General features: G+C 36.5%; 1 protein-coding gene across 1 annotated transcript in view; it reads right to left on the reverse strand.

The window, feature by feature from the left end:
- Nucleotides 1–2,225: 2,225 nt before the first annotated feature.
- Nucleotides 2,226–14,327, reverse strand: part of mmp15b (matrix metallopeptidase 15b) — a 39,342-nt gene continuing 27,240 nt past the window's right edge. Inside the window, exons 6-10 of the mRNA XM_016540824.1 lie at nt 12,049–12,275; nt 9,451–9,589; nt 6,443–6,593; nt 5,458–5,576; nt 2,226–3,733 (exon numbers count right to left, since the gene is read on the reverse strand). Of these exons, the coding sequence (XP_016396310.1) occupies nt 3,264–3,733; nt 5,458–5,576; nt 6,443–6,593; nt 9,451–9,589; nt 12,049–12,275 (1,106 nt within the window). The 3' untranslated portion in view covers nt 2,226–3,263. The remainder of the gene's footprint in view (nt 3,734–5,457; nt 5,577–6,442; nt 6,594–9,450; nt 9,590–12,048; nt 12,276–14,327) is intronic.

Raw genomic sequence — 14,327 nt, forward strand, 5'->3', positions numbered from 1 at the left:
GAGAAAATGTTAGACCTATAAATCTACAGAATCACATACTAATGGCGCTTTTCCACTGCATGGAACGGAACGGTACGGCTCGGTACCATTGATCATTCATCAGTCTGGTTTATGGACTGGGCCAGTTCCCAGGGACCTTATGGCACTTTTCCACTGCATGGTACGGCTCACTTTTGGGGGGTTTTCCACTGGGTACAGTACCTCCAAGGGCCACCAAAGCCTAAGACCATGCCAAAGACTGCCTAAAGTACTGCCTAGGATACTTGACATAGCTCAAGCAGACCACTAGGGCATCAGGGGCCCTGGATGCACACAATGGGACATGACCACTAGGGGCCTGGGCCCTCCCATCGCATACAGTGGGGACATAACCACTTGGGTAATGGCCTGCCCAGCATATACTGTGGGGCATTACCAATAGGGCCCCAGTCTACAGTGGGATATTACCACTATTTCATTGGACCATCCAGCACATACAGTGGGACATGAGCACTAGGGCCCCAGCCCCCTCGGTGCAGACTCTACGGCCATGACCTGCCAAGCCCATACATTGCAAAATGACTGCTGATTATGGAAAAAGGCCATAAAGGTGTGTGAAAATCAGACAAAGAATGGGCTATAGTGGGAACAAGATAAGACCTGGGTGAGCCCCTGAGAGTGAGTGTTTCAGATATCCTTCAAGCTTGTTTATGTATTCCTCATTGATCTGGGCGACTGGAGGAGAAGGTAGAGGGCATTGGGGGAGGGACGGAAGAGCTTTTAAGTCTGATTAACTCTCCTCGGATGACAGGTACACTGTGAGGAGGGGCAGATCGTCTGGCAACGATATTTGGTGGGATTCATCAGTGATAGCATTCCGATCATGACTGTCCTGTGTCTCCTCTACTCTTCCAATAATATTTATCAAAGTGCTCTCTGCTCTACCTTGTCTGACAGGACAGTATTTATAATACCACTCACTTTCGTTCTCTCCTCTATGTCTGCCTCTCCCACTGTGAAAGGAGAAACTCTCTCGCTGATTGTGAAGAGTAAATGACTGAGATTGTGTCAGAGGCACTTTAAAAAGTGGTGGCGGTTTGTTTCTTAATGCTTTCCGTGTCCAAGTATACTAGCTGAGTTTATGTAGGTTAGACACTAGACTAAGCAAACACCACAGAAAGCAAACAGACCTACCTGACAGCAGTTATATCTTACAATATTAGGAATCTTGCCTAATTTGTCTACTTTGCCTAGCTGATAACATTAGCATGAATAAGTCGTGAATGAAACACGGATCCTGTTTCCGCTGCTTGTCAAGAAATGCACTCCAAAAATAACTGGCAGTGGACCCTGGTAATGTGGGCCATGGGACTGTGTGCCAGCAAGCTCTTATATAGGGATGATATTGCTACACACACTATCTACCAAGCATCTCAAGCTTGGGCCAAAAATATACTCTACGCAAGTATGTTAACGCAGATGTGAATGCTAGGCCAATGGACTGCAAGTGGACTGTCTCATCAGACATACTTAATGTGCGTTCATATTCAAACCTCAGTACTCAAGGTAAGGTGGATTTACCTAAAAACATCAAGTATCAGTGAAAGTTTTATTCAGGTATCTCGCTAGAAACATGTCGACAGTTTAACTAACCTAAACTTGCTCAGCAAGATTCTCTATTGCTGCCTAACAGTAATAGACTTGAAAAAAAAAAAATCTATCCCCAGAAGAAATTCATTCCTGGAAATGAATTCACTTTTACGTTTATGCTAATATATGCTATAGCACTCCTTCTGGCAATGCTGAGAATATAACATAAAATTGAGGTAACTAAATAAACACGTCCACATACTTGTGCATGAGTATGTTTCAGCCCAAGAGGGAGCTTGCTGTGGGTTTATCCCACTCCTGCTTGTTTATTACACCCACACCTATAAATTATCCCCATCACTGTAATACAATCCAGTTCATACTCTTACTAACACACCATTAGCCCTTTCACAAAGACTTAAGATATAAGGTTTCTGCATCTAAACCCTTTTCGTTTGAACTCACAGTTGTCCCCGATTCTTTCACTCTTTTCTCAGCCAACTTCGGTCAATGCAAGTAGTATTTCTTAGGTAGGGAGAGCTTTGGGTTGGGGTAGAAAGAGGTTAGCAATGGCTTTCACCCCCCGCTGTTTTTAAAATTAGACTATTACCTAACATTCCCTACAACAGTGGGCCCCTACTAAGGCTTTTATTTATAATTGGGACTGAGAAGCTTTCTCAAGTGTATTTTACGGAGTTTTAAATTGGTATACACTAGTGGTATTCATTTTATAGCTCTTTTGTTCAATCAAATGAAAATATGAAAATGCTATTATATAAATATGCACTCAGCAAATGGCTTCAGCACCAGCAAATTTTTTCAAACCCCTTAAATGAAAGCAACCTAAGTGTTACGTTCCTCAGACAATAAAATGTATAATTGCCACAGTATCACGGGACTTTTGGGAGATAAAAACACAGCTTGCAAGAAAAACACAGCTTGCAAGGAAGAAATCAGTAGGGCTCTACAAATATGGACGGAACCACATAAAACATGTTTGGCTGCCATGACCAAGGCACAGTTGTTAAAACAGGGCAATGAAATCTGACTTTTTGTTATGATCGCACTAGGTAAGCAAATTTTAGAGAAAAGTCCCTATTTTATGACATCAAAACAAATAGCAGGTAAAATTCAGTCAAATGACTTTCCATGTGGTCTCAGACGTTTGGACCCCACTGTATATCAACATATTATTAACAAGTTATGATGCAGGCCACAGTCCTTACAGTCTTTATGATGATATATTATGACTTTCCCGGTCAGTTGGAAAACCACAGCCGAGAGTCCTGAGAAAAGGTGAACAGATGCAGAAATATTCCTAAGAGATATTCCTTTCTCCTCTTTCCTTTTCCTCTCTTTTTGCTCTGCAAGACTTCCCGTTCATCATTTATGCTGTGATTGCAGATGACTAATTGTGACATCCTAAAAACCGAAATGAAGAAAACCCCACAAACAACTGATTCGATAGAAAATAAAAGTATGAAAAGAAAAACCGAACAACAAAATCAATGTGCAAACTTTCTGATATAAATAGACTAGTCAACATGTTAGGAGAGCACCATGGGAAAGGAAAAAAAGGGTGAACATGAATGTGTGTCAGTATCTGTATGTGTGTTTGTAAGCATGTTTATGGTGGTGTTTTTGGACGTGTGAAATGAAAGGGAAGAACAGGGATCGAGGGTCATTCTGAGAGGTTAAACCCAGTCCTGCAGTGAACGTCTGCAGTGAACTAAATACTTGGGTGCTCCTTTCCTCTGTAATGTGTTAATGATAGCATAGATCAATCCCAAGATGCACAGCACCAGGACCAGGGGTACCGTCACCATGATGATGTTCATGGTACGTTCCGTCTCGTCTATCTTCAGAACCACATCCACCTCATTTGTTTTCTCTTCCGTCTCCTCTTTAGAGTCAACATCATTAGTTTTGTCTCTCTCTTTGTCCTTTTCCTTGTCTTTGTCTTTGTCTCGGCCAGCATCCGGATTGAAGGGTGGCCTGTCAGGCCACTTGCGTCCTGGATCCACATCGGTGTCTCTGTCAGGATTGAGGTCCACGTTACAGCCCATAAAGTCTCTAAGAATGGACTTTGGGTAGCCTGGCTCGCTCTTCATTCTGTGGTTGTCAAACTTCCAGTACTTTGTACCTTTGTAAAAGTATGTATAAGCTGTGTGAGAGACAAACAAGATTGGAGATTAAAAAAAAAAGTGTTAAAGTGCATCACTGACATAACATAAAAAACTAAAGCTTATCTACCAGATAATAAGATTATCTGGCCAAAATATGCTAAATATAGGCTAAATATATGTTGTAAACAGTGAAGCTGAATAAAATCTACTTTTGAAATTGAAAATATATTTGGTTTTAACCTTCACATACCAAAATATATTTCAAAATGTATTTCAGGGGCCAGAAAAAAAACAAAAAAAAACATTTCCAGTCATTCAGTAGCCCACATGTAGGCCTAATGCAAATGAGGATAGAAAAGCCTACTACAGATTAAACTAGATTTATAATGATTTTATAATGTTACATTTTTTATATATTGAAATGTTGCACTTTTTTGGAACATTGTAAAGTATGTTCCTTGCTGATTTTTATTTAATTGTGTTATATGTTCACACGTTATATAGACAATTAAGTTGTTCTTCAAATGTGACAAGAATGTATTTTCTTGGATTTAAATATATGGAGGAAAAATATATTTGTAAATGGTTTAATATATATATATATATATTATTTATAATTAATATAATTATTAATATATATTATTAATAATTAATAAGAATATACTGTGTATATATATATATATTTATATTTTATTTTTTTATAGACAAGAAATAACCAAAAAATATCTTGATTTCCATAAATATATTTTGAAACATATTTTTTTTTAAATATATTGCCATATGGGTTGAGACTGTCAGGTCAAATGAATGTGAAGCTCAACTGTAAATGTTTATAATTATAATGGACATCTATGGGATGAACGTTAAAATACACACTTGGCCTATTTACAATAGTCACCTCATGCTTCTTGATCAGTCAGACTGCCATCTCAGGTTATGTGCATTACATTTACAGCTGACCATATAAATATGTACAGTATAAACAAAAATAAATCCGAACTACTATTTTTGTGGTATATGCAACAGATTTAACTTTCTTGCAATGGCAGACAGCTGAGGTAGTCCTGAGCTGGTCGGAATAATTTGATAGCTTGCAGTCTCGAATTTTGTCATGAAACTCCATACCTTTTGCACATTACCTACAAGAATACCAGAACGGGACCAATTACATAAACAAATTCAGCCACTCGAATTACATTGGTAACAAATAACTAGAACTTAATCTAATAAAAGGACAATTTAGACAGGAATTTACAGCTCAAACAACATTAAATGACACATTTTTGCTTTAACAAAACTACAAGCTTCACATTTCTGATTTTAAACTCGTAAACTTACCATTACATGTGCATTACTGTACTTTTTTTCACACTTAGGGCTTTCAAACTTAAATCAAAATTATAATCTATGGTAATCGATAGACATTTACATTTATTCATTTAGCAGTCGCTTTTATCCAAAGCGACTTACAGTTGAGGAATATAACAAGCAATTCATAATAGCCAGACATGCCACAGATCCTGTCAACACAGTTTAATTTGTTTTAAACCAGGAATATTCCTTTAAATGGGAAAACGCTTTCAGTAATATAAGTGTTTCCCAATAATATCCTATTATTTCCACAAATCACATTTCATACATTACATTCTCTCACTTCCTTTGTTTCACCATCTGATTGTTCTGCATCCATCCTGTACATGAAGGTGACAGGCACTGGATGTGGATGACCCCCTCAACCCCACACACCATTTCACTCACTCACCTCCATCATCGCTGAGGAAGGCCCCCTTGGGAGAAGACGGCACAGAAGTGCCCCACACACTAATTGGCTTAGGGTAGTCCTGATCTGCAGCTCTGGAGTGCTCATTAAAGCGCCAGTACCTGTAGTTTATCAATCATACCTCAATGAGAATCATTCTGCCTTTTCTTGATGCAGTTATTTAAGCAACAGCACAGTGACCCCATTTACACATGTTATTAACATTCATCACAGATGATCCGATCACAGGGGCACAGCACTGAAACCACTAACCATATTCAATGTTGTCACTTATCATAAATTATCATAAATGCTGATGCAAAACAAACACTTAAAAAAGCCTACTTTAGGTAGCATTTCATCATTGTGCCAAATCAAGGGATTCAAACTTGTTCAGATATGTATGGCTTTAAAAATAAACAATTAAATAAAGCATATGAACAAGATTGACATTGTCTATATTTATCAAATTTTCAACAACTTTTTGAATTCAATTACATGTGTTGCAACCAAGTAAAAAGTAATAACATTTTCTGAAAACCATGAATACATCTGAGCACACACATATTAACTATTTTCTAAAAAGTTTTTATACAAATATTATTAAATTATAAAATAATAAAAGTATAAATTATTATTATTATTATTATTATGCACAAATATTTTTTAATTAAACATTTTTTGGGAAATAACACCATGTCTTTTTACGATATAAATAAACACTCCTGTCATAAATGTGTAATTATCAGACTTTTTTAAAAGAGACTTATTGACATTAACACTCATATGGGTCTGCAAGGCTTCTCTCTCTATGACATAATTTCCTGTTTTTCTAAATGAATTTAATTTCGCAGAAAGGTAACAAGACATGTTAATACCATGAATAAACTTCAATCTGTCTCGGCTGATCACTTGTGATTAGTGATTAGACAATAAACATTAAAGGCAGTATTATTTGTGGAACAAAAAAACAAGACTATCCCCTCACCAGTCTCCTTTGAAGAAGTAAGTGAAGCCAGAAGGTTCCCACCAGATGGCCGTCTCTATCTTGTCATATGGGATGTCTCTGCCATAGTCTATCAGTTCTTGAGGGTAGCCGGGCTCCAGGTTGGCTTCTCTGAACAACCAATACTGACTTCCTACAGGTGGATGGACATGAGAGAGAAAGGTGGAAGTAGTGATAATCTGACGCTTTTTTGTGAATTTTGAATAGATATTGTGTAAACGTTTTTTGAAAGTTTATATATATATATATATATATTATTTCAGCAATTCTATGTTTAGCCGTGTCCCAATTCAGAGGCTGCATTCCAAGACTGAATGCGTCACAGCGGCACAGCAAAAGGCTGTCCCAATTCAAATATTCCTTCAAATGCGGTCTTTGTTCCGCGGGTCATGAAGGAAACAAAGAATGGATCCTTTGCAGCCCAGACTGTCTCAAGATTCATTGCGCACTGATGACGACAGGATTTTATTTTTTTTATTTTTTTTTAGAGAAAATGCTGGATCATACTTTTAAATGCAAGTTTCAACTCTCTCAAATATTTAACATAAATGTTTTAAGACAAAAAAAAAAAACACTTTAAAGCAGTTCAAATGTTGACTTATGCCTTACCAAGATGTGATTTTATAGATTATTTTATTATGTACATAAATGGATCAAGGTGAACACACACTGGCCACTTTACACCTTGCTAGTACCGGGTTGGACCTCTTTTGCATTCAGAACTGCTTTAATTCTTTGTGGCATTTATTCAACAAGGTGCTACAAACATTCCTCAGAGATTTTGGTCTATATTGACATGGTAGCATCACGCAGTTGCTGCAGATTTATCGGCTGCACATCCATGATGCGAATCTCCCGTTCCATCAAATCCCAAACGTGCTCTACTGGATGGAGATCTGGTGACTGTGGAGGCCATTTGATTATAGTCAACTCATTGTCGTGTTCAAGAAACCAGTTTGAGATGATTTGAGCTTTGTGCATTATCCATTTAACAATGCTTGGTTCGACTTCTCCGACTTAAAGGTGTGGCCTTCGAAGTCTACATCCTTTGAAGGATATGACCCCTGAATTGAGACACAGCTTTTGTCTCATTTGCCATCATACAGGTTTATATATCGGCCATCCGGTGAAAACAACATATTGGTTAACCACTAGAAAACAGGTTTAAAAAACCCTCAAAAGTTCAAAAATGGACATCAAGAGAAAGAGAAGAGAGGTTGAAAACAATGGCAAGGAAATAGAAAAGACAAGAAAGCGGAGGCAGCAACACTCAACTGGTAACAGGATTTCATGGTGCATGTAGAGGGACTTTCCGACCTTTGGCACAATAATATAAACTCCAAAACTCAACCACAGATTTGTGTTTACTCTCTATTATAACACAAATAACTGCATTACAACACTGCAAGAGATGCACCAACAATGCGGGTTTGGTTTGAATCCCACATTTTAGCGGTTCAAGTGACGGCAAAGCATCGCAATGGAGCCGTTACAGAAACACTGGGATAACACTTGTATTTTATTATTTTACAGTATGGCAGACACTGAGGCACCGTCATCATGGGCCCATTTGATTCAGTGGGCCCATATCCAAGTCCAACCGTAGCTGTCAGCATCTGGTAGAACCGCTAGCTGATGCAATGGCCTCGCCTCAATAAGAACAGGTGTTGCTCCCCAAGATTTTTGGTCTCCCGGATTTCTCCAATTGCAGAAATCCAAATTTTAAAGGGCCTTGCCAATGACATCACTTGCTCTACACGGCTTCCTTATGGGAGCCAGCTTTCCTCAAGTCTAACAAATTTACATTCATCTTTACAGAAATCCTCACCAGGAAGTTATTAGATGTCTGTTTCAGGGGTGTTGATATGTATAACTAATGTAGGAAACCTCACTGTGGTTTGAGCAGTTTTTTTTTTTCAAGGTAAAGTTATCTACACTCTTAAAAATAAAGGTGCTTCACGATGCCATAGAAGAACCTTTTTGTCTAAATGGTTCCATAAAGAACCTTTAACATCTGAAGCACCTTTCTGTTTCACAAAAGGATCTTTGTGGCGAAAGAAGGTTCTTCAGATTACAAAAAGGTAAGAAAGAGATGGTTCTTTAAAGAACCTTTGACTAAATGGTTCTTTGCGGAACCAAAAATGGTTCTTCTATGGCATCGCTTGAAGAACCTTTTGAAGCACCTTTATTTTTAAGAGTGTACCTGGATGTTAGTATGGATGTGTTTGAAACCGCAAATATGACCTGTAAAGGTTCTGGAAGCCCCAGTAAGAATGGATTAGGCAAAAAGCAAAATATGTTTATGAATGTATATGTGTAATGGAGTTACATTATTGTGCTTTTAAAAAATCATCAAAAAAATTATATTTTTTTAACATTAAGAACATTTTTGAATGAAAAAATATATATTTTTACAAATCTGGCAAGTACAAAAATTTAACATTTTTTAAATAAAAAATTTTGGTCATAGGACAGTTTTCATAAAGAAAATTTGAATGAAAAAAAAAATTTATGACAAATTTAAATGCTAAAAAAAAAATTTCAGTAGCTGAAAATAATAATTAAAAAAATAAAAACAGCAAAAATCCTTATTGTTAATGATTGAAGCAAAGCAAATAAGAGTTAAAGCATTTACTGAGTTTTGCTTCCTTTGCAAAATGTATGGCCAATCTCCAGAATTATACAGGTCCAAAATTAAATGTTGTCCATTTACCTTAAACTCATATATAAACCAAAAAGTCATGTCTACCTGTAAAATCCATTAGACTAACACATAAGTGGTTGAGGGAAATCAAGGGCGCTTCCTGTTCTAAATGACAAACGTCAAAAATCAATGGTTTGTTCTAATGTAAAAAGCACTTCAATGTGATGTAATTCTGCCAGCCTGGGTAATAATTTTGCTCACAAATATAACATTTTTATGGTCTATATTAACTTTTAAGAACACAGAGCTATATCAATGTTCAAGTGCAGTTGGAAAGAGAAAATACCTTTGAAAAACACAAATCGCCCATCATGCCTTTCATACGCAGCGTCAATGTCTCCCGGCAGACCCCTCCAGAAGTGTCCAATAGGCATTGGGTAGTTATCCAGCACTCTGTTCCTTCTCACTCTCCAGAACCAGCGGCCCTGAGGAGGCAATAAGAGATGAATCAGAGACCACATGATAATGGTTGTGTATTTCTGTCCTAATGGTGGTCAGGTTTATTAGTGGTCCCAGAACCCTCAGTTGACATGTGCACTGCTTAGAATAGGAGGGTTTCTGGTTCTCTTCCAGACCAAGAAGTCTTCTCAGACTTCTAGTCCTACAGCCTGCCCTGTACATTCTCCAAACCATTTTCCCTTAAAGGGATAGTTCACCTATGAACTATAAAAAAACATTTTAGTTTATTATATAGTTCATTTTATACATTAAAATGAAATTTCTCTCATCATTTACTCACCCTGTATTAGTTTCTTTCTTTTATTGAGCACAAAAAAAGAGAAGATATTTTAAAGAATGTTGGCAATCAAACAGTTGATGGTAGCCACTGACTTCCATGGTATGTAAAAAAAAAAAATACTATGGAAGTCAATGGCTACCAGCAACTTCAAAATATCTTCTTTTATGTTCAACAGAAGAAAGAAACTCATACATGTGAGTGAGTAAATGATGACAACTTTCATTTTTGGGTGAACTATCCCTTTAAATGTGTAACAGAATGAGAATCAGGCAACAACAAAGAAGGGACCAAAAAGTTAGAAACTTTCAGATTTCAGACTACTTAGATTATCAGTGTAAATTTGTCTCTCTTTTTTTGCCCACCAAAAATTGTACACCTGATTACAAATCGTTAACAACAATCTGACGTATAATTTAGGAGGTGCAGGAAGAGTTATGCACTGAAGATTAATATTTAGGACACCTGACCCTTAATATGAGCTGCCGTAGTAGTAATGCTTGCAAACGCAAACAAATCATGTATACACTCTATACAGGTAAAGACAAACACATCAGGCACATGTACATACACTCATTGTATAATTTACACTTCAGGTTTTCCACCAGGACCTTCAGTACGTTCCAAACCAAGCCCAGATTAAAACCAGAGCAGAGTCTGCAGCCAACACAATCTAAATTTATCCTGCTTTCTCCCTGCACACTCCTCAACCCCAACACCTCATCACAAACACACACACACACACACACAAACACACACACACACACCTTGTTCTCGCATGGAGGAACACAATCCTGTATGAGGAAACTTGTAGGGCTGTTACATGGGGAATGGCCTTATTTCAGAAACCTGCCTTTTTAAGCATGGGAAGTGCAGATTACTGTTGGGTGGTCCTTCACTCAAGGGTGTCTGATTGTTGTCCAATGGGTAACTTAACTACTGTGGTCAGTTAAACAGTAACACCGGTAACAAAAACGCATGAATATTTGCCAACAAACTGTGCTCGTCCAGTAAGTTCTGCCTCTGGTTCACCACATCTACAAATACGATGGCTAAAAATAATTTGTACAGAATTATGTTTTAATCATGTAAATTATAATAACATTTAAATATAAAAGTAACAACCTCTATAAATAACAAATATAAAAAAATTAATAATTATGTATAAATTATATATATATATAATAAAAATAAAATAATTGTAACAATAATAATTATTATTACTAAATTAAAAAATATTTTAGAATAAAAAATGTTTTAAAATTTTGTAGAAAACACAAATGTAAAATTCACAATTTATTCATTAGTCAAAACAACCCACTCCCAAGTGTCCATGCTATTTTGGTGCCTAAATATCTATCTGCAGTAAGGTTAATTATGACGCTGACATATTTGCTCAATGACATCATGAGGATTTTTAAAATAACCTAGTGTAGTATGTTTTGTCAAGCATTTCCAAATACAAACATCTTTTCATTCTTTTAAATACTGTACATTCCTTCTAATTTCTCTAACAGCAAGACTAAAGCCTTTTTCATCTAATGGAAATAAAGTGAAAGATCGTATAATGTGGTCAGTGTTTTTCCAGATAAAAAGAGAGAGGAATTAAAGACACTCTGCCACAGAGAGTACTTCTTTCATGCAGGAGCAAATCACATGACGTGACCACAAAACCACAACTCCAGCAAACGAGGTAAAGCAGATGAAGTCTGATGTGTCTGCTGATTAACTCCAGACTTCAAATAGACGTCTCCTTTCTTCTTTATGGAGCTCTGCCCCATAACAAAGATCAGCACTGGGGTTTTTACGGCCGATTGCCTAACAAAGCCTGATTGAGAGCAGGTCGACCTCAGCAGGACTCCACCTGCATGTCAGGGCTTTCACCTGGAACCTTGCACTGTTATTGTTTCAGCGCTTGACCTGATCTGATTCAGAAAGCTGAGTGAATCTCATGAAGCCTGTCAAAAACATGCCTGGGACATATTTAATCCAATGGGGGAGTTTTTTTTGTTTAGTTTTTTTGAATAAAGAAAATGCAATTTTAGACTTTTTAGTGGTTTTATTGCTATAAAGATTTTTTCAAATGTAATTCTTATTACCATAAAACAGAAAAAAAAAACTTGTGGATTTGCAGGGTCTTTAGCTTACCTTAAAAACAAACATTTCTCCCCTAAGCATGGTGACTGTGTCAAAATTGCCCTCGCAGATGTTGGGGCCGTAGTGATCTGGGCGATCTGTAGTGCGAGGCCTGTCCGGCCGGCGAGGGGGAACTCCGGGAGGGTTCTTCGGAGGATGGGGTGCCCTGGGGTCTGGATGGGCTGGTCGCCGGGGGGTCACAGTGGGGAGAGCCTGAGTGGGAGAACTGCTAGGGGGTCCTACAAGAAACCAACAAATACAAATAACTTACAGAATTTGTAAAAATAATAGGATAGCATTGTGGCAACCTCTTAGTTCAGTCTATGATAAATATAATATAGAGAACTCAATTTTATGCAAATTTTACAGAACATCAAGAACACATCCAGGTCACATTTCATCCCATAAAATATATTTTAATTAAAATAAATGAAGCCTATTTGCTGACCATAATAATAATTTGTGACATTATTTCCTCTTACAGTTGTCATAAATAGTAATATTTATTCATACCATTTTTAAACAACACGGTAGTATTTGTTGTACTGTCTTTATGTAGATTTAAATAAAAAAATATTACAGTCATTAGTTTATGCAATGCATAATGATAATATAGAGACACACCACTTGAGAATTAAAGGGGGAAAAAAAACAAAAAGTAACCATTACGATAATGAGAATTTGGGGAAAATTTGTCATGAAAACAAATGTCACAAAACGTTAAATCCTATTGGTCCAAAAACTAGGCTTCATTTTCTGCATGCAAAACAGAAAATATTTTCTTCTATTTTTAATGTATGAGCAATAAGTGATGCTGGCCTTCGCAAACTCTAAAAATAAATTAAATGATTAATGAATTTGCCATGACATAACCAAAATAACGTTCTTCTAGCCACAGCTGAATCTCCCTCATGTAAAACTAAAACAAACATTTCTAAAGTCCACAAATACCAGAGTATTTCAAAGAAACACGGCCTGGTCAAATGCAATGTAAACCAACTTAATGCAAAAAAACAAGTATTAGAAAACTTACACCATACGCTTGAACCACACTTAAACTACTTACTGTAAACAAACCAAAAAAAAAAAAGTTTATAATACCTCTGGTCACAAAACTTAATCTAAAGCTGTAAATCTATAAAGTGCCTATAAACATTTTCTGCACTTCTTCCTCATAGGAGAACAACAGATAACAGGATCCGGAAATGAAATGCATCAGACCTGAACAAATGTTGCACATTGTCTCAATGCACTGACCGCTATGCCATAACTTCAACTAAACACTTGTTCTGTGTTGTTTTAAACTGCACACTTGATGAGTATGGAAGATAATAAATAAATAAATAAATTTGCAATTCAGACCTTTTCCCTTACAATTCTAAGTTTATATCTCACAATTTAGACATATTCCCCCCTCACAATTCTGACTCACACAAAATCATATAAACTCATAAACACGCAATTGAGAGAGAAAAAAAAAGCTTGTTTCCACCATAGGAATAACAAAAGGAAATTTAAACTTTTTCTCTCACAAATTCCAACTTTTTTTAATTTCTCATAATTTAGACTTTTTTTTCTCAGAATTCCAAGGTTATAAAAAATTTAATGAGGTAATTGCAACTTTCTCACAGTTCTGACTTTTTTCTTTCAATTCTGATAACAATTTTGAGGGAAATTGTCAAAGTCACAATTACCTCTTTTTATTTTTTATTCCTTGGTGGAAAAAAGCTTTTTTTTCTTTTCGAGTTTATGAGTCAGAATTGCAAGAAAATAAGTATTGAATTTGTGGTATATATAAAATTGCAATTCTGAGAAAAAAGCTTGACAACTGACTTTTTCCCCCCTCTCTTTTTTTTTTTAGATCTCACAATTCTGACTTTTATTTTCAGAAATGATAGTTTATATCTTGCAGATTTTCAAGAAAAAATTGTGGGATAAAAAGTCGCAATTACTTATATATACGCTGAACACAATTATAAACGCAACTCTTTTGTTTTTGTCCCCATTTTTCATGAGCTGAACTCAAAGATCTAAGACTTTTTCTATGTACACAAAAGGCCTATTTCTCTCAAATATTGTTCACAAATCTGTCTAAATCTGTGTTAGTGAGCACTTCTTCTTTGCTGAGATAATCCATCCACATCACAGGTGTGGCATATCAAGATGCTGATTAGACAGCATGATTATTACACAGGTGTGCCTTAGGCTGGCCACAAGAAAAGGCCACTCTAAAATGTGCAGTTCCCTTTCGATACTTCACTCGTACTGCGTCTTGCTTAAGACGCATATGG

Source organism: Sinocyclocheilus rhinocerous, unplaced genomic scaffold, assembly GCF_001515625.1.
Source record: "Sinocyclocheilus rhinocerous isolate Xijiao unplaced genomic scaffold, SAMN03320098_v1.1 scaffold878, whole genome shotgun sequence".
NCBI lineage: Eukaryota > Metazoa > Chordata > Actinopteri > Cypriniformes > Cyprinidae > Sinocyclocheilus > Sinocyclocheilus rhinocerous.